At 35.4% G+C, this 25,232-nt stretch overlaps 1 protein-coding gene across 4 annotated transcripts in view; it reads right to left on the bottom strand.

Moving 5' to 3' along the window:
- The window catches only part of MOSPD2 (motile sperm domain containing 2), a 69,258-nt gene that overhangs the window by 26,724 nt on the left and 17,302 nt on the right, over positions 1-25,232 (bottom strand). For all 4 annotated transcript variants that reach the window (XM_057538453.1, XM_057538452.1, XM_057538455.1 and 1 more), the window contains exons 5-8: positions 23,757-23,911; positions 20,281-20,341; positions 17,946-17,984; positions 12,565-12,689 (exon numbers count right to left, since the gene is read on the bottom strand). In XM_057538453.1, coding sequence (XP_057394436.1) covers positions 12,565-12,689; positions 17,946-17,984; positions 20,281-20,341; positions 23,757-23,911 — 380 coding nt within the window. The remainder of the gene's footprint in view (positions 1-12,564; positions 12,690-17,945; positions 17,985-20,280; positions 20,342-23,756; positions 23,912-25,232) is intronic.

Raw genomic sequence — 25,232 nt, 5'->3', positions numbered from 1 at the left:
CATAGAGGGAACCTACCTCAACATAATAAAGGCCATATATGACAAACCCACAGCAAACATCATTCTCAATGGTGAAAAACTGAAAGCATTTCCTCTAAGATCAGGAACGAGACAAGGATGTCCACTCTCACCACTATTATTCAACATAGTTCTGGAAGTCCTAGCCACGGCAATCAGAGAAGAAAAAGAAATAAAAGGAATACAAATTGGAAAAGAAGAAGTAAAACTGTCACTGTTTGCGGATGACATGATACTATACATAGAGAATCCTAAAACTGCCACCAGAAAACTGCTAGAGCTAATTAATGAATATGGTAAAGTTGCAGGTTACAAAATTAATGCACAGAAATCTCTTGCATTCCTATACACTAATGATGAAAAATCTGAAAGAGAAATTATGGAAACACTCCCATTTACCATTGCAACAAAAAGAATAAAATACCTAGGAATAAACCTACCTAGGGAGACAAAAGACCTGTATGCAGAAAACTATAAGACACTGATGAAAGAAATTAAAGATGATACCAACAGATGGAGAGATATACCATGTTCTTGGATTGGAAGAATCAACATTGTGAAAATGAGTATACTACCCAAAGCAATCTACAGATTCAATGCAATCCCTATCAAATTACCAATGGCATTTTTTACGGAGCTAGAACAAATCATCTTAAAATTTGTATGGAGACACAAAAGACCCCGAATAGCCAAAGCAGTCTTGAGGCAAAAAAATGGAGCTGGAGGAATCAGACTCCCTGACTTCAGACTATACTACAAAGCTACAGTAATCAAGACAATATGGTACTGGCACAAAAACAGAAACATAGATCAATGGAACAAGATAGAAAGCCCAGAGATTAACCCACGCACCTATGGTCAACTAATCTATGACAAAGGAGGCAAAGATATACAATGGAGAAAAGACAGTCTCTTCAATAAGTGGTGCTGGGAAAACTGGACAGCCACATGTAAAAGAATGAAATTAGAATACTCCCTAACACCATACACAAAAATAAACTCAAAATGGATTAGAGACCTAAATATAAGACTGGACACTATAAAACTCTTAGAGGAAAACATAGGAAGAACACTCTTTGACATAAATCACAGCAAGATCTTTTTCGATCCACCTCCTAGAGTAATGGAAATAAAAACAAAAATAAACAAGTGGGACCTAATGAAACTTCAAAGCTTTTGCACAGCAAAGGAAACCATAAACAAGACGAAAAGACAACCCTCAGAATGGGAGAAAATATTTGCAAATGAATCAACGGACAAAGGATTAATCTCCAAAATATATAAACAGCTCATTCAGCTCAATATCAAAGAAACAAACACCCCAATCCAAAAATGGGCAGAAGACCTAAATAGACATTTCTCCAAAGAAGACATACAGACGGCCACGAAGCACATGAAAAGATGCTCAACATCACTAATTATTAGAGAAATGCAAATCAAAACTACAATGAGGTATCACCTCACTCCTGTTAGAATGGGCATCATCAGAAAATCTACAAACAACAAATGCTGGAGAGGGTGTGGAGAAAAGGGAACCCTCTTGCACTGTTGGTGGGAATGTAAATTGATACAGCCACTATGGAGAACAATATGGAGGTTCCTTAAAAAACTAAAAATAGAATTACCATATGACCCAGCAATCCCACTACTGGGCATATACCCAGAGAAAACCGTAATTCAAAAGGACACGTACACCCGAATGTTCATTGCAGCACTATTTACAATAGCCAGGTCATGGAAGCAACCTAAATGCCCATCAACAGACGAATGGATAAAGAAGTTGTGGTACATATATACGATGGAATATTATTCAGCCATAAAAAGGAACGAAATTGAGTCATTTGTTGAGAAGTGGATGGATCTAGAGACTGTCATACAGAGTGAAGTAAGTCAGAAAGAGAAAAACAAATATCGTATGTTAATGCATGTATGTGGAACGTAGAAAAATGGTACAGATGAGCCAGTTTGCAGGGCAGAAGTTGAGACACAGATGTAGAGAATGGACATATGGACACCAAGGGGGGAAAACTGCGATGAGGTGGGGATGGTGATGTGCTGAATTGGGCGATTGGGATTGACATGTATACACTGATGTGTATAAAACTGATGCCTAATAAGAACCTGCAGTATAAAAAAACAAACAAAACAACTAATACTAAACTTTCATTGGGTTATTTGTATGGAAATATGTTAATATAAATGTTTCAGACATTACATGAAATTTCTAAAAATCTTATATTTGTATTTGTATGGAAATATGTATGGAAATATGTTAATATAAATGTTTCAGACAGTACATGAAATTTCTAAAAATCTTATATTTGTATTTGTATGGAAATATGTATGGAAATATGTTAATATAAATGTTTCAGACATTACATGAAATTTCTAAAAATCTTATATTTGTATTTGTATGGAAATATGTATGGAAATATGTTAATATAAATGTTTCAGACATTACAGGAAACGTCTAAAAATCTTATATGTTCTGGTATAATGTTATAAGTAATAATCCTAGTTATTACTTTAAAATGTATATCTCAGAAATAACTAATTTTCTTGTCAACTGCATTATTATGAACTTTCATCAAATCTTTAACCATGGTCATTTTTAAGTCTTTTGTCATTTACAGACAGTTCTGGGTGTACTCTGATGATTTTGCAAATATGTTCCTATAAAAGAGTTTCATCTTCAAGAAATTCATGGAAAAGACTCTGACAAGTACAGGTTTCTGGTAACTGACTGTACTGCTGAACTGAATGAATAAGCATTTTCAGAACTCTAATGAAAAACTGATGAACTCATAAAAGTGCTAACAAAAGATCAAGATGAAAAAAAAGAAATTAATTACATGGGACTGAGTGAACTGATGAGGATGAGTATAATTTTTGTGACTTTCTGTCTGAATTAAAAAAAAAAAAAATCCCACAAGGACTCAGAGGAAAAGAATATACAAATCAATTTTCACTGCAAAGTAAAGGAGCTGTTACAGTGGAGGATTACTGGACTGAATGTCAATGTTATGACATAGTATAAGTGTGTTTCATGTTTGGTAATTGCAATCATTGTTGCTTTTGTTGTGGTCATCCATGTACAATGCTTGGTGTCAGTCTATCTATCTCTTGTAAAAATAAAATACAGTGTGTGTGTGTGGAAAAAAAAAAATAAATAAAATTAGAAATGAAAAAGGAGAAGTTACAAGAAACACCACAGAAATACAAAGGATCACAAAAGACTACCACAAGGAACTCTATGCCAATAAAATGGACAACCTGGAAGAAATGGACAAAGTCTTAGAAAGGTATAACCTTCCAAGACTGAACCAGGAAGAAACAGAAAATATGAACAGACCAATCACAAGTAATGAAATTGAAACTGTGATTAAAAATCTTGCAACAAACAAAAGTCCAGGACCAGATGGCTTCACAGGTGAATTCTATCAAACATTTAGAGAAAAGCTAACACCCATCCTTCTCAAACTCTTCCAAAAAGTTGCAGAGGAAGGAACACTCCCAAACTCATTCTATGAGGCCACCATCACCCTGATACCAAAACCAGACAAAGATACTACAAAAAAAGAAAACTACAGACCAATATCCCTGATGAATATAGATGCAAAAATCCTCAACAAAATACTAGCAAACAGAATCCAACAACACATTAAAAGGATCATACACCACGATCAAGTGGGATTTATCCCAGGGATGCAAGGATTTTTCAATATATGCAAATCAATCAATGTGATACATCACATTAACAAATTGAAGAAGAAAAACCATATGATCATCTCAATAGATGCAGAAAAAGCTGTTGACAAAATTCAACACCCATTTATGATAAAAACTCTCCAGAAAGTGGGCACAGAGGGAACCTACCTCAACATAATAAAGGCCATATACAACAAACCCACAGCAAACATCATTCTCAAGTGAAAAACTGAAAGCATTTCCTCTAAGATCAGGAACGAGACAAGGATGTCCAGTCTCACCAGTATTATTCAACATAGTTTTGGAAGTCCTAGCCATGGCAATCAGAGAAGAAAAAGAAATAAAAGGAATACAAATTGGAAAAGAAGAAGTAAAGCTGTCACTGTTGGCAGATGACATGATACTATACATAGAGAATCCTAAAGATGCTACCAGAAAACTACTAGAGCTAATCAATGAATTTGGTAAAGTTGCAGGATACAAAATTAATGCACAGAAATCTCTTGCATTCCTATACACTGATGATGAAAAATCTGGAAGAGAAATTATGGAAACACTCACATTAACCATTGCAACAAAAAGAATAAAATACCTAGGAATAAACCTACCTAGGGAGACAAAAGACCTGTATGCAGAAAACTGTAAGACACTGATGAAAGAAATTAAAGATGATACCAACAGATGGAGAGATATACCATGTTCTTGGATTGGAAGAATCAATATTGTGAAAATGACCATACTACCCAAAGCAATCTACAGATGCAATGCAATCCCTATCAAATTACCAATGGCATTTTTTACGGAACTAGAACATATCATCTTAAAATTTGTATGGAGACACAAAAGACCCCGAATAGACAAAGCAGTTTTGAGGGAAAAAAACGGAGCTGGAGGAATCAGACTCCCTAACTTCAGACTATACTACAAAGCTACAGTAATCAAGACAATATGGCACTGGCACAAAAACAGAAACATAGATCAATGGAACAAGATAGAAAGCCCAGAGATAAACCCATGCACCTATGGTCAACTAATCTATGACAAAGGAGGCAAAGATATACAATGGAGAAAAGACAGTGTCTTCAATAAGTGGTGCTGGGAAAACTGGACAGCTACATGGAAAAGAATGAAATTAGAACACTCCCTAACACCATACACAAAAATAAACGCAAAATGGACTCGAGACCTAAATGTAAGACTGGACACTATAAAACTCTTAGAGGAAAACATAGGAAGAACACTCTTTGACATAAATCACAGCAAGATCTTTTTTGATCCACCTCCTAGAGTAATGGAAATAAAAACAAAAATAAAGAAATGGGACCTAATGAAACTTCAAAGCTTTTGCACAGCAAAGGAAACCATAAACAAGACGAAAAGACAACCCTCAGAATGGGAGAAAATATTTGCAAACGAATCATCGGACAAAGGATTAATCTCCATAATATATAAACAGCTCATTCAGCTCAATATTAAAGAAACAAACAACCCAATCAAAAAATGGGCAGAAGAACTAAATAGACATTCCTCCAAAGAAGACAGACATATGGCCAACAAGCACATGAAAAGATGCTCAGCATCGCTAATTATTAGACAAATGCAAATCAAGACTACAATGAGGTACCACCTCACAGCGGTCAGAATGGCTATCATTAAAAAGTCTACAAATAACAAATGCTGGAGAGGGTGTGGAGAAAAGGGAACCCTCTTGCACTGTTGGTGGGAATGTAAATTGATACAGCCACTGTGGAGAACGGTATGGAGGTTCCTTAAAAAACTAAAAATAGAATTACCATATGATCCAGCAATCCCACTACTGGGCATATACTCAGAGAAAACCATAATTCAAAAAAGACACATGCACCCCAATGTTCATTGCAGCACTATTTACAATAGCCAGGTCATGGAAGCAACCTAAATGCCCATCGACAGATGAATGGATAAAGAAGTTGTGGTACATATATACAATGGAATATTACTCAGCCATAAAAAGGAACGAAATTGAGTCATTTGTTGAGACGTGGTTGGATCTAGAGACTGTCATACAGAGTGAAGTAAGTCAGAAAGAGAAAAAGAAATATCGTATATTAACGCATGTATGTGGAACCTATAAAAATGGTACAGATGAACCGGTTTGCAGGGCAGAAGTTGAGACACAGATGCAGAGAACAAACGTATGGACACCAAGGGGGGAAAACCACAGTGGGGTGGGGATGGTGGTGTGCTGAACTGGGCGATTGGGACTGACATGTATACACTGATGTGTATAAAATTGATGGCTGATTAAAAATAAATAAATAAATAAATAAAAACAACATTAGCAAAGTAAAAAAAAAAAAAAAATACAAGGGAACTCCCAGAAGGTTATCAGCTGATTTTTCAGGAGAAACTCTGCAGACCAGAAGGGAGTGGCACGATATATTTAAAGAGATGAAAGGGAAAAACCTACAACCAAGATTACTCTATCAGCAAGTATCTCATTCAGATTCGACAGAGAAATCAACAGCATTACAGACAAGCAAAAGCTAAGAGAATTCAGCACCAGTAGACCAGCTTTGCAACAAATGCTAAAGGAACTTCTCTAGATGGGGAAAAAAAGGCCACAACTAGAAACAAGAAAATTATGAATGGAAAAGCTCACTGGTAAAGGCAAACTAACAGTAAAGGTAGGAAATAATCCACACACAAATATGCTATCAAAACCATCAATCATGAGAAGAGGGAAGTAGAAATGCGGGATATTGGAAATGCATTTGAAATTAAAAGACCAGCAACTTAAAACAATCTTATTCGTATATAGACTGCTATATCAAAACATGGTAACCGCAAACCAAAAATCTGCAATAGATACACAAAAAGGAAAAAGGAATCCAAACAGAACACTAAAGTAAGTCATCAAATCACAAGAGAACAAAAGAGGAAGGGGAGAAAAAAGATGTACAAATGCAAAAAACAATTAACAAAATGGTATTAAGAAGGGAATTCCCTGGTGGTCGAGTGCATAGGGCTTGGTGCTTTCACTGCCATGGCCCAGGTTCAATCCCTGGTTGGGGAACTAAGATCCTGCAAGTCATGCAGCACGGTCAAAAAAATAAAATAGAATAAAAAATGGCAATAAGAACATACATACAGATAATTACCTTAAATGTAAATGGATTAAATGCTCAAACCAAAAGACATAGACTGGCTGAATGGATACAAAAACAAGACCCGTATATATGCTGTCTACAAGAGACCCACTTCAAATCTAGGGACATACAGACTGAAAGTGAGGGGACTGAAAAAAGTATTCCATGCAAATGGAAATCAAAAGAAAGCTGGAGTGCCAATACTCATATCAGACAAAATAGACTTTAAAATAAAGACTGTTATAAGAGACAAAGAAGGACACTACATAATGATCAAGGGATCAATCAAAGAAGAAGATATAACAATTGTAAATATATATGCACCCAACTTAGGAGCACCTCAATACATAAGGCAAATGGTAACAGATATAAAAGGAGAAATTGACAGTAAGACAATAATCGTGGGGGACTTTTAACACCTCACATCAATGGACAGATCATCCAGACAGAAAATCAATAAGGAAACACAGGCCTTAAATGACACATTAGACCAGATAGACTTAACTGATATTTATAGAGCATTCCATCCAAAAGCAGCAGAATACACATTCTTCTCAAGTACACGGGGAACATTCTCCAGGACTGATCACATGCTGGACCACAAAGTGAGCCTTGGTAAATTTAAGAAAACTGAAATCATATCAACAATCTTCTCCGACCACAATGCTATGAGACAGAAATCAACTACAAGTAAAAAACCGTAAAAAAACACAAACACGTGGAAGTTAAACAATATACTACTAAACAACCAATGGATCACTGAATTAATCAACGAGGAAATCAAAAAATACCTAGAGACAAATGACAATGAAAACACGACAATCCAAAACCTATGGGATGCAGCAAAAGCAGTTCTAAGAGGGAAGTTTATAGCGATACAAGCCTACCTCAAGAAATAAGAAAAATCTCCAATAAACAATCTAACCTTACACCTAAAGGAACTAGAGAAAGAAGAACAAACAAAACCCAAAGTTAGCAGAAGGAAAGAAATCATAAAGATCAGAGCAGAAATAAATGAAACAGAAACAAAGAAAACAATAGCAAAGATCAATAAAACTAAAAGCTGGTTCTTTGAGAAAATAAACAAAATTGATAAACCTTTAACCAGACTCATCAAGAAAAAAAAGGGAGAGGGCTCAGATCAATAAAATTAGAAATGAAAAAGGAGAAATTACAACAAACACCACAGAAATACAAAGGATCACAAGAGACTACCACAAGGAACTCTATGCCAGTAAAATGGACAACCTGGAAGAAATGAACAAATTCTTAGAAAGGTAAAACCTTCCAGGACTGAACCAGGAAGAAACAGAAAATATGAACAGACCAATCACAGGTACTGAAATGGACACTGTGATTACAAAATTCCCAAGAAACAAAAGTCTAGGACCAGATGGCTTCATAGGTGAATTCTATAAAACATTTAGAGAAGAGTTAACACCTATCCTTCTGAAACTATTCCAAAATATTGCACAGGAAGAAACACCCTCAAACTCATTCTATGAGGCCACCATCACCCTGGTACCAAAACCAGACAAAGAGATCAAAAAAAGAAAATTACAGGCCAATATCACTGATGAACATTGATGCAAAAATCCTCAACAAAATACTAGCAAACTGTATCCAACAATACATTAAAAGGATCATACACCAAGATCAAGTAGGATTTATCCAAAGGGATGCAAGGATTTTTAATATCCGCAAATCAGTAAGTGTGATACACCAAACTCACAAACCAAAGAATAAAAACCATATGATCATCTCAATAGATGCAGAAAAAGCTTTTGACAAAATTCAACACCCATTTATGATTAAAAAAAAAAACTCTCCAGAAGGTGGGCATAAAGGGAATATACCTCAACATAATAAAAGGCATTTATGACAAACCTACAGCTAACATCATACTCAATGGTGAAAAGCTGAAAGCGTTACCTCTAAGATCAGGAACAAGACAAGGGTGTGCACTCTCACCACTTTTATACAACACTGCTGTGTATAGGACTTCCAAAACTATCAGAGAAGATATAAAAGGAATCCAAAATGGAAAAGAAGTAAAACTGTCACCGTTTACAGATAATATGATACTATACATAGAAAATCCTAAAGATGCTACCAGAAAACTTACTAGAGCTCATCCATGAATTCAGTAAAGGTGCAGGATCCACAATTAATACACAGAAATCTCTTGCATCCCTATACACTGACAATGAAAGATCAGAAAGAGAAATTAAGGAAACAATCCCATTTACCATTACATCAAAAAGAATAAAATACCTAGGAATAAACCTACCTAAGGAAGCAAAAGACCTGTACTCTGAAAACTATAAGATGCTGATAAAAGAAACTGAAGATGACACAAACAGATGGAAAGATATACCATGTTTTTGGATTGGAAGAATCAATACTGTCAAAATGACTACACTACCCAAGGCAATCTACAGATTCAATGCAATTCGTATCAAATTACCAATGGCATTTTTCACAGAAGTAGAACAAAAAATTTAAAAATTTGTATGGAGACACAAAAGACCCCAAATATCCAAAGCAATCTGGAGACTATACTACAAAGCTACAGTAATCAAAACATTATGGTACTGGCACAAGAACAGAAATATAGATCAATGCAACAGGATAGGAAGTCCAGAAATAAACACACCAACCTATGGTCAACTAAACTAGGACAAAGGAGGCAAGACAGTCTCTTCAGTAAATGGTGCTGGGAAAACTGGACAGCTACATGTAAAAGAACGAAATTAGAACACTCTCTAACACCATACACAAAAGTAAACTCAAAATGGATCAAACACCTAAATGTAAGACCAGATACCATAAAACTCTTAGAAGAAAACATAGGCAGAACACTCTCTGACATAATTGCAGCAATATCTTTTTTGTTCCACCACCTAGAGTAATAAAAATGAAAATGAAAATAAAAATAAAGAAATGGGACCTTATTAAACTTACAAGCTTTTGCACAGCAAAGGAAACCATAAACAAAACAAAAAGGCAACCCACAGATTGGGAGAAAATATTTGTAAACAAAGCGACCAACAAGGGATTAATGTCCAAAATATACAAATAGCTTATGCAGTTAAAAAAAAAATCAAAAAACAAACAAAAAAACCCAATCAAAAAATGGGCGGAAGATCTAAATAGACCATTTATCCAAAGAAGATATACAGATGGCCAAGAAGTACATTAAAAGATGCTCAACATCACTAATTATTAGAGAAATGCAAATCAAAACTACAATGAGGTATCAGCTCACACTGGTCAGAATGGCCATCGTTTTAGAAAAAAAAAATCTACAAACCATAAATGCTGGAGAGGATGTGGAGAAAAGCGAACCCTCCTGCACTGTTGGTGGGAATGAAAATTTGTACTACCATTATGGAGAATAGTATGGAGGTTCCTTAAAAAACTAAAAATAGAACTACCATATGATCCAGCAATCCCACTTCCTGGGCATATATCCAGAGAAAACCATAATTTGAAAAGATACATGTACCCCAACGTTCACTGCAGCACTATTTGCAATAGCCAAGACATGGAAGCAACCTAAATGCCCAAGAGAGGAATGGATAAAGAAGGTGTGGTACATATATATAATGGAATGTTACTCAGCCATAAAAGGAAAGAATTAATGCCATTTGCAGCAACATGGATGGACTTAGAGATGATCATACTAAGTGAAGTCAGACAGAGAAAGACAAGTATCACATGATATCACTTATATGTGGAATCTAATAAAAAATGATACAAATGAACTTATTTACAAAACAGAAACAGACTCACAGATCTCAAAATCAAACTTATGATTACCAAAGGGGAAACATGGGGGTAGTGATAAATTAGGAGATTGGGATTAACATATACACACTACTATATATATAATAGATAAGTAACAAGGACGTGTTCAGTCGCTTGTTCTACTGTATAGAACAGGGAACTCTACTCAATGCTCTGTAATATATGGGAAAAGAATCTGAAAAAGAATGGATATATATGTATACATATGTATACCCGATTCACTTGGCTGTACACCTGAAACTTACACAACAGTTTAAAGCAACTATACTCCAATAAAAGTTAAAAAAAAAAAAAAGACAAATAACTGGATGTTTAAGGGGGAAAAAAGAAACATCTCTGCAGCCATCTTTAATGACCATCATTCAGTAATAATAGAGACTTTTCATTTGGTTTTTCAGATGTCTGGGAATCAAGATACTCGTAACCAGTTTAAGGTCCAATTTGGCTGAAGAAATAATTGTGCATGTCTGTATAGGAAAAATTTAATTTTCTGTTACCCCCACCCCACCCAGTTTCTCTTGCAGTTAGTTGAAGTGTGTTGGGAGTTCTGTGGAGGATTATGTTGAGTTCTGATAGTCTGGAAACAGAATCTCAGACCTAAGGATAATATATATTTGTTATCCTTTAAAATAAATCTGAGTCTCAGATCATAAGTGTTGTCTAGGGACTTTGTACTATTTCTTCTTTTCTTTTTTTCCTTTTTAAAATCATCTTTAGCTGGTTGCCAAAAGCTGCTGAGAACTTTCTGTATAACACACCATCCTCGTGGAGAGTAAGAGTAAATTGTGGTTTAGATATTTTATTCAGTGGCTGAGATGATCTTTGATAGGTGCCAGATGTATTGTACAAATAAAAGATGTATTGTAAAAATAAAAGGTTGATAACTCCCCCCAAAAAATATTGGTTCAACTTTTTTAAAATGAAAGAAGACAAAGTAAAGCACACACCAAAACTTTTCATTTTGCTAGTCCTTTGGTTCTAGTTGAATACAATTTTGCCAGTACAAAGTAGATTGTAAAAATCAAATAATTGAAATATTATTAATCAAATTAACCCAAAGCATACCAAATCCATAGGTTTCACAGTTTACTTTAAAAAGTCATTATCCAAATATGTTTCATTGTTATGGAGTATTAAAAATTTAACACATATCTACTTACTCCTGGTCTCTTACTTCTAAGTAGTAAGATCATTTCCAAAAAATGGAAATGACAGTATATATTACATTTTAAATTAAAAACTGTTCAACAGTAAACAACTGGAAGCAAACTAAAGACACATCAAAAGGAAATTAAATAACTTATGGTTATTCCTTAAACAATTTATGGTTCATCTCTAGACACTGGAATACTATGCAGCCATAAACAAGAGTAAGACAGCTTATCACATATTGATTTAGAATGATCTGTAAGACGTGAAGAAAAAAGCAGGATACACAATAGTGTATAAATACACTACTTTTTTAAAACAGGTGGGAGCGAGAAAGAATTATATATATATGCTATAGTTGCTTATATATATACTGCATATTTACTATAGTTGCTTATATAGGTAACAAAGATCCCTGGAAATAAAAATAAGAAATGAAACTAGGGAGGGGAACAGTGTGGTTGGCATAGCAGTCCAAAGACTTTTTACTGAATACTTGTTTCTGAATACTTTCACTCCATAGGTTTCAGTTTAGAACCATGTAAAGACATGACCTATTCACAAATAAAAATTTAACACCTCGAAAACTTAAATAAAAAGTGTCTGTAACACTGCTTGCTATTTTAGGGTATCTATGATTTTTCTTAGGATGGTAAGATATTGCTTTTCCTTTTTCCTTGAGGAAAGAATACAGCCTCATGTGCCATGACCCAGTCTTATTTTAGAAACAGGTTTCAAGTACTGTACTTACAGTTCCGCCCATGTGAAGAGGCAGGTATTCTACACTGACATAGTCTTGGACGTCATTTTTACTTGTAAACTTCAACAAACTCACTGCTTCTGGACCAAGCCAGGATTTCACAATTTTGAAAGCAGCTGAAGAAAAAACAGTCACTTCATTAAATTCCTTTCATTCTCTTTCTCGATTTACTTACTGTATGTGCTAACCCACGTCCTCTGAAATTAGTTCAGGCTAAAATCTGTTAATATGTATTTTTCCATGGCACAGTACTTAATTCACATTCTCTAATCTCTGTAGGCATCTACATTTTGACTGTCCCTTATGGGTTTCAAATGTTCCAGGAAGATTCAGGAAGATTAAATTATCCTGATGTTCATTAATAAACCTATCAGGGTTTTGGCCTCTGTACAAATCCATCAATGATCCCAACTACTAAGATTTCCAGACAATGAATCAAACAGCATTGTGATTCACTAATATGTACAATAGTATGAGAAGAGTCATTTGCCTTATGCCTCTCTGATAAACCCCCAATCTGAAAAACCTTCTCAAATGAGAAGTCAGGAAGAGAAAAAAGCAGGCTTCCTCATTATGCGTGAGCCAGACCCAGACTTTCCATCCTAAGCCTAAACTTCTGTGCCTTTCTCCCAAGCCCTGCAGCTTAGAACTGTGACGATCTTATAGAACCTGCAAGAATAAACTGTTATCAAACACAGCTGTTTAGTAATTACAATTTTGTTCTGTCATGCCATTCTGATTTATACTTAAACTTTTAAACCTCGTTTCCATCATGACTTTCTAAGCACACTTTAAAGGAATTAAAAGAGAAATCCAGCATTAAATTTGCAAAAGCGTCAATGAAAAAAAATCAGGAAATAAAACAGCATGATAAACATTAAACAGTAGTTCAGAAAATTGCATTTTTACTTTGGCTAATTATGCTTAAAATTTTTTTACATAACATTTACATTTTTATTAATTTCAATTTAAAAAGTCTGAGTTGACATGTTTGAAGCTATGCTACTTGAATTAACTGAAGTGCAAAATCTGACTTTTTATAACAGCTTTATGGAGATTAAACTTACATACCATAAAATTCACCCTTTTAAAGTATACACATCAATGGTTTTTATTTAGTATATTCACAGAGTTGTGTAACCCATCACCACTATCTAATTTTAGAACACTTGTCATCACACCGAAAAGAAATCTGCACCCACTGGCAATCTCTCCTTATCCTCCCTTCTCCCATTCCCTGGCAACCACTAATCTAGTTTGTCTTTATGGATTTGCCCATTTTGTATAAATGGAATCATGCAACATGTGTTTTTTTTCCTACTGGCTTTGTTCACTCAGCATGTTGAGGTTCATCTGTGATGTAGCATGTATCAGTATTTAATTCCTTTTTATGGCTGAATAACTTTCCATTTTATGGATATGTAACATTTGTTTATCCATTTATCAATTGATGAACTTTGGATTGTTTCCACTTTTCACTATTATGAATAATGCTACCATGAACATTTGTGTACAACTCTTTGTGTAGACATATGTTTTCAATTCTCTTGGGGATATACCTAGGAGTGGAACTGCTGGGTCATATGGTAATTCTATGTTTAATGTTTTCAGGAACTGCCAAACTGTTTTTCCACAGTGGCTGCACCATTTAACATTCTCACCAGCAATGTATAAGGGTTCCAATTTCTCCACATCATTATCAACACTTTTTACTTTAGTCTGTCTTTTTGATTACAGCCATCCTAGTAGGTGTGAAGTAGTATCTCATTTGGTTTTTACTTGCATTTCTCTAATGACTAATGATGTTGAGCATCTTTTATGTATTTATTGCCCATTTGCATATCTTCTTTGGAAAAATGTCTATTAAAATCTTTCACCCTTTTTAATTTGGCCATTTGTCATTTTATTGTTGCATTATAAAAGTTATTTATGTATTCTAGACCTAAGTCCCTCATAGATGTCTTATTTGTAAATGTTTTCTTCCATTCTGAGAGTTGTCTTTTTACCTTCTTGATGGTGTCCCTTGAGGTACAAAAGTTTTCAATTTTAATGAAATACGATATATCTATTCTTTTGTTGCTTGTGCTTTTTTGGTGTCATACCTAAGAAACCACTGCCTACTCCAAAGTCATATAGATTTACTCCTATGGTTTTTTCTAAGAGTTTTATAATTTTAACTCTGACCCATTTTGAGTTAATTTTTGTATATGATGGAAGGTAGAGGTCCAACTTCATTCTTTTGAATGTGGATATTCAGTTGTCCCAGTACCATTTAATAAAAAGACTAATCTTTCTCCACCTAATTGTCTGGGCACCACTGTTAACAAATCAATTAATCATAAATGTTAGGGTTTATTTCTGGACTTTCAATCCTGTTTTACTGATCTATGTGTCTATTCCGATGTCCACACCACAACATCTTAATTACTATAGCTTTGTAGTGAGTTTTAAAATCAAGAGGTACAGGACCTCCCTGGCGGTCCAGTCGTTAAGAACCTATCTTGCAACGCAAGGGATGCTGGTTCAACCCCTGGTTAGGGAACTAAGATCCCACATGCTGCGGGGCGACTAAGCCCACACATCACAACTAGAGAGCCCGTATGCCGCAACTACAAAGCCCATGTGCTCCAGAGCCAGCGCGCCACAACTAGAGAGAAGCCTGTGCACTGCAACAAAGAGCCCGCGCACTGCAATGAGAACAAAAGATCCTGTGTGCCTCAACTAAGACGCAACCCAGCCAAAAAAAAAAAAAAAATCAAGAGGTGTTGAGTCCTGCCATTTCACTGTTCTTTTTCAAGATTATTTTTCCTACTCTGGGTCTCTTGCATTTCCATATGAATTTAAGGACAAACTTGTCAATTTCTGTAAAAAAAAAAAAAAGTGGGGGAGGCAGTTGGGATTTTGACAGGGACTGCATTGAATCTTAGCAATATTAGGTCTTTTAATCTATGAACAAGAGATGAGTATTTACTTAGGTCTTGAATTTCCTTTGATGGTGTTTCGTAGTTTTCAGCATATGAGTCTTCAACTTCTTTTATTATTTCTAAGTATTTTGTTCTTTGTGATGCTATTATAAATGGAATTGTTTAATTTCATTGTTGTATTATTGATTGCCAGTGTACAGAAATACAACTGGTTTTGTGTATTGACTTTGTATCCTGCCACCTTGATGAACTCATTTATTAGTTCTAATAGGCTTTTGTGTGTGTGTATTCCTTAAAATTTTCCATATAGAAGATGTCACCTGCATATATAGATAGTATGACTTCTTCTTTGCCAATCTGGATACTTTTTATTTCTTTTTCTTGCCAAAGTGCCCTGGCAATGTAAGTGGTAAGAGCTGACAACCTTATCTTGTTCCTGATCTTAGGGGGAAAATATTCATTCTTTTACTGCTAAGTATGATGTTAGCTGTGGGTTTTCATAGATGTTGGTTTTACATAGATGCCCTTTATTGGGGTGAGGAAATTCTCTTCTGTGAAAAATTAACTTTACCCAAAGAAAGGTCTGGCCTTTACCCTCAGCTTCTGGAGGTAACCTTCATGCCTGTTGGAGTCTTTGTTTGCCTAGGGACCCTGAGTCACACTGGAACAATACAATTTAGGGTGGGGGCTTTGGGTCACACAGTATCTGTAGACCTCTGGAGAGACTGGAGACTGAGATGAACCATGTGATAAACTGGTCAGGCCTAGGAAATGGAGCCCCGATAAACACTCTGAACACTGAGGTTTGGGTGAGCTTCCCTGTTTGAAAATACTTCATGAGCATTGTCACATATTGATGACGGGAAAGTAACACACTCCACATTTGGTACTTCCCTGGATTCTACCATATGTTTTTTGTTTTACCCTTGGCTGATTTTAATCTGAATTGTTTCCTAGTAATAAACCATAACTGTGAGAACAATAGCTTTCAGTGAGTTCTGTGAATGATTCTAGTAAATCTGAGGGTAGTTTTGGAAACCGCTTGAACTTACAATTGGTGTCATAAGTGAGGGTAGTCTTGTGTGAACTACTGTGATCCAACTAACTTTGCAGTTGTCCCAACTCTTTGCACCTTCTATTCCTAGTTTCTTAGATGCTTTTATCAGGAGAGTGTAGTGGATTTTGTCAAATACTTTTGGGGTCTATTAAGATGATCATGCGGTTTTTTTTCTTTAGTCTATTAATATGTTGGATAACTGGTTGATTTTCATATGTTGAACTAACTTTGCATTTCTGAGATAAATCCCACTTGATCATAGTATATAATCCTTTTAATATGCTGCTAGATTCAGTTTGTTACTTTATTGAGGGCTGGTCCATTTATATTCATAAGGGATATTAGTCTAATATTAGTTTTCTTTTTCTGTGATGTCTGTTATTAGGGATATACTTGCCTCATAAAATGAGTTGGGAAGTGTTTTCTATTTTTTGGAAGAGTTTGAGAAGAATTGGTGTTGATTTTTCTTTATATGTTTAGTAGAATTTACTAGTGAAGCCATTTGGGGTCTTAGCTTTTCTTTGTGAGAAGTTTTTTGATTACTAATTCAATTTCTTTTTTTATACTTCTATTCAGAATCTTGAGTCCATTTTGATAGTTTGTGTCTTTCTAGGAACTTGCCCATTTCATCTAGGTTATCTAATTTCTTGGCACACAACTGTTCACAGTATTCCCTTATAATCCTTTACATTTCTGTAAGGTCAGTAGTAATGTCTCTTCTTTCATTCCTGATTTTAATAATTTGAGTCTTTTTTTCTTCATCAGTTTAGCTAAAGTTTTGTCAATTTTGTTGAACCCTTCAAAGAACCGAGTTTTGATTTCATTGGTTTTCTCTACTGCTTTCTATTTAACAATTGATTGGCAAACACAAATGAAAATGCACATTCTGAAAATAACATTAAATTTACAACCACATCCGAGTTGGTAAAGAATGTTTTTCAATGGTTTAAAATTTTTTTTTTTTTTGCCAAAAAATATACCATGACTGTCTTAAGGATTATGTGACTATAGAGATTTGGACTAAATTTTAGATTCATCCCATTTTCTTCCTCAACACCTGAAGCCCATGAGAGAACCTAGCCAAGGTCTGCATTCTGTGACATATCCCATCTGTAGATGACAAACAGGCTTCTGGCTATAGTTTTACCTGAATGACTGACATTTTAAAACTGTTTTTAGACAAGACTAATGGGTATCCCCAGAGCCTGGGGGTACAATGTTAGCCCAGTTTGCTTAGGAACAGCCTTTGCGTGTTCTAGCTCCAGCCTCTTAAAATTACACACCAAACACAATAACATTCTTTTTAAAACAACCATAGAAATATGGCTAAATTGGCAAAGAAAAAAAAAATCAGACGTTTTATGTTAGCAAAGTATAAGTAATATACTCACCGTTCATTATCCAAGGCATATCAAAGATCACCATTTTTGCTGAAAGATGAAAAAAAATTCATTGTCTGTGACTTAGTACAACAATAGTAGTCACTTATACCTGGCCTAAAAAAAACTAGTGATCTAAATGTATCTAAAAACTGAGATGGATGACTCAGTTTTAATTCCATAAAGTGTGAGTGGTGCTAGAACTAAACTGACTTCTTACAATGGTGAGGGGCTCACCTAGGAGGATGGCTTGTGTGAAATGAATAATGTACTATCACTACCCTTTGGCAAATAGTGTGTTCTTTTATTCATTTATTGCTTTTGTTGTTTGCAGAAAGGTACCAAAAAAAAATAGTAAGTGGGTAAGTGGAAACTCTGGATGTGGCATGTCATATCAGTGCTAAAGTCCACTGAGCTTTAAAATGATTTCAATGTCTAATTTATGGCTTCAATTCTAGTTTTTTAGATATTATATTGTTAAACCCACTCTGACAGTTGCCCCATTTTTAATAAACCATTATGTTTTAAGAAACAAAAATTATTTCAACTTTTCTTAATATTATGAGCCTCAGGAAGCCAATAATTCCAAAGTATACAGAAATTTTATTTGTATACTTAGATGAAGATATTAAGCAACCCTATTAACAATTGTGAGAAAGAATCAGAACCCACAGAGGGGATTTTTGATAACAAATTCATTCTTCTATTCCAGATGAATCAAAACATAATTTCATTCTTCCCTGAACAGAGAACTTCCTAGAATGATTATATTAATGTAGGACAAATAATGTACATGTAAGGAACAAGGTACTTGCAAAGAGGTACCCTGGTGCTCAATACCTCAGTCTTCATCTGAGATATGCCTAAAAAGATTTGGACTCAAGATTTTAAGAATATTTGTATTTCATGACAAATTTTGAAACACGATCAACTTAAGATTCTATAAAATTCAATGTCTGCAAAACATTATGTAGCTAGAATAAATACATTATCTCTAGTTATTTGGAATGACAGTGTTCAGTTCATCTTTATATAGACCCATGAATTTATTAATAGTTTTCTCAAAAGAATCTTAGATGTGTTTTATAAAGTAATAGTGATATTTATGCTCTTTATAAATAGCTCTTCACAAACCCCTTTGGATATTTCAATAAACAAGTGGATATTTTATTTTCATTTTGTACATGAAAGAAAAAATCTAATAATACAGGGCAGTGATTCCCTACTGACCAATGACTGGCACCACTCAGCAAGTCTTAATGAATCAGGGTATATGCCAGATCCAGGAAGAATTCAGAAGGAACAGCAGATCCTACAGGTTCCCCAAACTAGACATTCCTTTTACCTAAAAATGTTCATGAACACTCTCTCTGAAGACACGAGAGCACAGGGCTAGGAGTGGCACTGATCCTCCATATCCACCATGCTTTCTGTCTGTTTCTCACATCACATTAACACTAATGTGAAAGCACATCAAAATAAAATGACTTAGGCATTTCATGCTTTAGTGTCACCTGAGTCACAAGTCCCCAAAGATGCTAATTGCGGTATTTGCCAGGGGTGTGCCCAGGCAGACCTGTGAGTTTCCTTTTCTGATGTCCCTGTTGCCTCTCTTCTGTCTCTTCACTTTCAACCCACTGGGGTTTCTGAAAATATTTGACTGTTTATGTGGAATGGCATCTTGATTTTCCTAGGGGAAAGCCATCATATAAACCTATTCAGTCAAAAATGAATATATAAGATTTAGGAGTTCTTCATTCAGGTAATTAATAGAAGAGTCACAATTAAAAACAAACTCCAAATGCCAGATTCAAAGGTCGTGAACACTAGTCAAGTGTTTTCTTAATGACAATTTAAAAATAGCAACTAGAAACACAATGTACTTTATGTATGAGTATTGCCTATCACACAGTATACTTTACTTACCAATACTGCTCATCTGTTTCTTGCATGTAAGAAGTTCCAAATAATATTTAAAATTAATTTCTCAATTGAAAAATTAGTAAAAATGGGATAATCTTGGAAATAAATGTATGTTTTTACGTCTCTGCATGTATGTATGTATGTGTGTGTGTGTGTGTGTGTGTGTGTGTGTGAGATAGGATGGCATATACACAGATTATAACTTGAACTCTTAAAACTAACTGTAAAGGACAATGATTATTTATGAAAAATTTCTCCTGTACCTACTAGGATACGAACTTCAACTTCCAGAACACATTTAAGCTCTTCACCAGAAAACAATGTCTCAGGTATTAAAGTCTAAAATAATACAAAGCTCCACAATTCTTAGACACTGTCTACGATTTCGCTATATTGTATTTTTATAAAGGAGGAAGTTACTTACAGAGGTATTTAGGGTAATAAACCTTAAAGCAGTTGATGATGAAGCGTACAAAGTCCATGTCCTAAAAGAAAGATTATACATTTAAATCCTTAAGACTGTCCACATTAGAGAATTTTAGATTGCCTATTTCTAAAGGTGATAAATTATTAAATATAAATGAGGTAATTATTAAATTCTTTTAAAAATAGCTCATAAATAAATATTTATATTCCCAGGAGTTAGTTTTTAAGTCATTAAGCTACTTATAATAATCAGTCCTAAAACTGAGTTAAAGAAATTAGCTTAAACATCATTCATGTTACCTCAGACTAGTTAGATACTTCAGGCTGCTAAGGTAATGTGGCATTATAAAACGGATCTAAAGAGGAACCCCCATAAAGAAATTCTAAAAATCTGTTGAACAATTAAAGAATGATTAGAACAAGTATATAGTTTACAACCTGACTACTTGGTACGACAATATATATGCATGTTAATTCTGATATGTTTGTTTTTTAAACCTAATTTCTATACCTCATAATAGAGTCAATAAAATATATTTTATTGATCTTTTATACAACAGTTAATCTGATCATATTGGTCTGCTGTATCTACTTCACTTCTAGCTTCTTTCCTCTTGTGTAGGAACCCAGAATAAGAATTAGAGTTTTTTAGTTTATATTTAAATGTTGTTCATTGACTTCACTTTCTAGGAGACACAGCCGACTATTGGTTCTACTGCACTGAACACAGCAACATGAAACTAAACTATTAGGGTTACTATTCACATGGATCATTTCATTCTGTGTGTTTCCACTGACCACAGGCTGACTTACTGATCAGCCATCTTATAAGGACTGTAGGATGAAAGATACAACCAGGCAAACTTAAATCCATCAGTTACTCAAAGGTGAGCTGCCCTAGAGATCTGAGTCTATAAAGTTATTCCTAGCATGTGAGTTGTAGCATCTTTAACGCTAATAAACTGAAAATAAGCAACCATAACTATATTACGTATTTATTATGGGATAAATCCTAGCATATAATAATACCTTTATAACTAATCATTATATCCACTGTGCACAGAGTTGAATAATTTGTAGTTAAGTAAGAGTCAAAGAAGATATCTCAAAATAATTAGTTATGTAAAGATTTGGTTACCTATTCTATGATCTGTGGCCTCCAGACTTTGCCCCAAAAGTCTCTGTCCAATATTCTTTTCATCTTTAATTGAATAACCTTGCTTATAAAATCCCAAATTACTGCTAATTCAAGTCGATTTGATAGGATGCCACTGGTGTACGTGTATTAGTGGGTACTACATAAAGAAGCTCCATGAAACCCATTGCTCTGCATTCTGTGAGGATGTTTTCAAGGATGCTATTCATTATCTTGTAAAATGTCTTCCCTTTGAAGACCCACGAAAGACTTTTCTGGACTTCCCTGGCTGTTCAATGGTTAAGACTCCATGCTTCCAATGCAGGGGGTGTGGGTTTGATCCCTGGTAGGGGAACTAAGATTCCACATGCGTGCAGCCAAAAAATAATAAATAAATAAATAAATAAATTTTTTAAATTAAAGAATAAAACTTGAAAGAAAAAAAAAAAAAAAAAGAAAGACTTTTCTTCTGGTTCAAGTATCAGCAATAGATACACTTCTCCTAAGATGCTGGTTTTAAAGTATGTCCACTGAGTTATTTTATTTTATTTGTTTTATCTTTACTGGAGTATAATTGCTTTACGATGTTGTGTTCACTGAGTAATTTTAAATGATTCCATTTCTTTCAGGCAAGCTTAAAGCCAAATTAGTGGCCTAACTGTAGTAAATAATTTAAATTTTGACTTGCACTTATGTATACATCTTTAAAGGTTGACTTAAATCTTTTCTGAATTACGAGGGTCATGTATAAACATAATTCAGTAAGATTCTAGTATTTGAAAACATTAATGATTTAACTACTTAGTAATGCAAATAAACTTTATAAATTAAAGATAATGAAATAGTATATAAGTAGCTTGAAAAATAATCAGCTCAATTCCTTGCCCTTGTATTTGTCAATAAAAAACATTAAGATTTATTTTTTATGATTCTGGGTTAATAAATCATACATAAAGGATAACAGAATCATAATTTATTTTTATGCAATATTTATTTATCTAGGCATTTTGATTCAGGTTTTGGGTATAAAATGGTTTACTCTGTAATCTAGAACTCCTTGACATGGAAACTAGATTGAAAAAATAATCCAGGGCAAATGACTCTTAGAGACAAAGAAAGATGGAAAAAAACTTGTAGTCCCACTGCCTAAAAAAACTCTAGCCTGTTTTTTGTTTGTTTGTTTTTTTAATGTCTAAGGTTTCCCTTTTGGGGGCTATGTATCACTATGATATAACCCTGTCGCCCTTTTCTCTTAAAAAAAAAAAAAAGCTATTTTCCAATATTACTACAAATTCTTTACAAACACCATTTTACATAGCTACACATACTCCATCAATTAGATACACCATAATTCGCCACTTCACTGTGTTGACATTTACATTTTTTCTAATTTTTCACCATTTTAAATGACACTCTGAGAAAACATTTTGATGTACACTTTTTCTATACTCAGGTTTATTTCTTTAGAATAGATTTCCAGAAGTTAGTTACCAGGCAAAGAGTATGAATACGAACACTTCAGGGATATTAACATACTTAGCCAATTGGATTTTGAAAAAGATTTCAACATTGCCCCACGCACGTCTCCGAACGCCACTTCACTGCTACCAGAATTAGCCCAGCTTTGAGTGTTAGAGACAACAGCTCTAATAAATGCGCCAACAAATCCCCATCGCTGCTGAAGGGTTTGTAGTTAGCACTAAGGTCACAAGGGCCCAAATTAAAGACAGGTAGGTTTTATTTACTTTTTAAGCTTGGCAAAATCACCTGAAGAAAACTGGTTTCCAAAGCTAACCAAATCAAACAGAAAGTGAACCTAAACGAGCAAACAAAAAACCTCAACAAAATCACAAAGTGCTGGATGTGCAAAAATGCAGGTGAACATCTCGCCACTGCAAAACACGGCATGCGGGTAATGGTACGCTGGAGAGCGTACATTACTGTACTCCACATTTCCTGAGTGCATTACTCTGCGCCAGGCACAGGGGAGGTGCTGTATAGGGTATTATTAGCTCTGATAGAAAAGTTCACTGTTACCACATCTACTCATTACCCTGTCAGCCTCGACGTCTTCCTTCCATATCCTGTGTATCAGACGAGGAACATTTCTAGGAAATCTACAGTTTCAATGCCAAATACTGAAGCACATTTAAGTTTTCGCAAATCCTATTCCACGTTTGACTTCAGTCACAATGCAGGGGGTGGAAATAAATCCCAAACATGACTTGGTTAGCTCTATTTTATAGGACTACTTGGTCAAGGGGGTAGTGGCAGGGAGGACAGGAGAGAGGGAGGATGCCATGATAAACAATGATTTAGGATTAATGAAAAATGCTTACTATGCTATTTATTCCAGTCTCTGACAGGTCAAACATCACTGTTACAGGTTTCCCATTTTCTCTCTTAGCATACCGTTCCAACCAGAACGCAATAAGCTTCTTTTTGTCCAATATGGTCTTATGGTCTTTTATATGATACTTCACCCTGATCCAGACTTTAAGCAGGTCATAAGATAAAAATAAGAAAAAATATTTATGGCATTATAATATTATTTATGCATATATTATATCATTCCTTTTCCTTGACATTTGTCTTTATTTTGTTTCTCAGATTAAAAACATCTCTTCGAAATAGTATATACTTGGGAACCTTAAAGAGTAGCAGAAAGGTAAACTATTTTGCCCCCTTAGAAAATACACTTCCCCCCTTAGTAAGTAAGGGAAAAAACAATATTTGGTAATAACCTAAAAGTACTCTACACTGTGCTTAACAGAAAACAGAGCACTAGGAAAATGTTCCGTCCAGAGGAAAAGCCCAGACGGAAGCACGATGGCAGCATGAGCGGGTGTCGTGTGTGGGGACGGAGCCTGGCAACCGTTCACAGTGGTGGCAGCTAGGACAAAATGTGACCAGCGTTGAGAGGAGCAGCTAAACAGAGAGACAGGCGGGGCTTGAAGGACTCTGCATGAAATGCTAAGGGGGTAGGGGTTGGGAGTGAACTGAGGAAGTGCTACTGAAATCAGAGGAGGGGCTAAAGTGAAGCTCTGTCAGAGGAAGAGCTGTGGGCCCGAGCTGGGAGTACAGGGAGGGCGGGTGGTGGGACGCATGTGGTTCAGCTGTGTGTTGTACTGAAGGCGGCCAACCATCAATGCGGTGGGCAGCTGGATGTGTACATGCATGTGGCCTGGGGACAGCCTGGAGTCACTGCTGTTGGGGGGAAGGCAGCTGAAGGTGCCAAGGTACTTGAGATCACCCAAGGAGACTGCATCAGCTGGAAAGTAAAAGAGGCCAAGAAAGGAACAAAGCCTGGGAAGCACATGTGAGGTACAGGTGGAATAAGAGGAATGGGAAAGGAAGATTGAGGAGGAGGAGCCAGCAATGGGAGGAAAATGCTACGAGAGTATGTGGGAGGCATGCAGTCTTAGCCGGAGGTAACTCCTGGAGGAGACAGTATGTCTCTCACAAAAAGCAAATCCCTTATCCTTGACTTGGAATGCACTCTTTGTCCCAGGCCTGAGGGATGTAAAAGAGATTAGCAAAGCTATCTCAGGCCAGGAGACCTCAGGGAACTGAGAGTCCTGGTTGTTCCTTATGGCTGGGGGCTGTGTGTGTGCCTGGTTAGGGGAAGATAATGTTCAAGGATGGTCTTGTAAACTTGTTGACGTCCATGGTGGTGAATGAACTGAGACGATAAGCAATTCTATGGGTTCACTGTCTAATAATGAGTTCCTCTTCCGTCCATATAAGATTCAGTAGATTCTAAATAAAGTATCTTGCAACCATCAGTTGTCTTGGTCCTTCTGACCCCATACCCA

This window comes from Balaenoptera acutorostrata, chromosome X (genome assembly GCF_949987535.1).
Source record: "Balaenoptera acutorostrata chromosome X, mBalAcu1.1, whole genome shotgun sequence".
In the NCBI taxonomy this organism is placed as follows: domain Eukaryota; kingdom Metazoa; phylum Chordata; class Mammalia; order Artiodactyla; family Balaenopteridae; genus Balaenoptera; species Balaenoptera acutorostrata.
The sequence above is the reverse complement of the archived record's forward strand: the minus strand, read 5'-3'. Positions and strand labels throughout refer to the sequence as shown.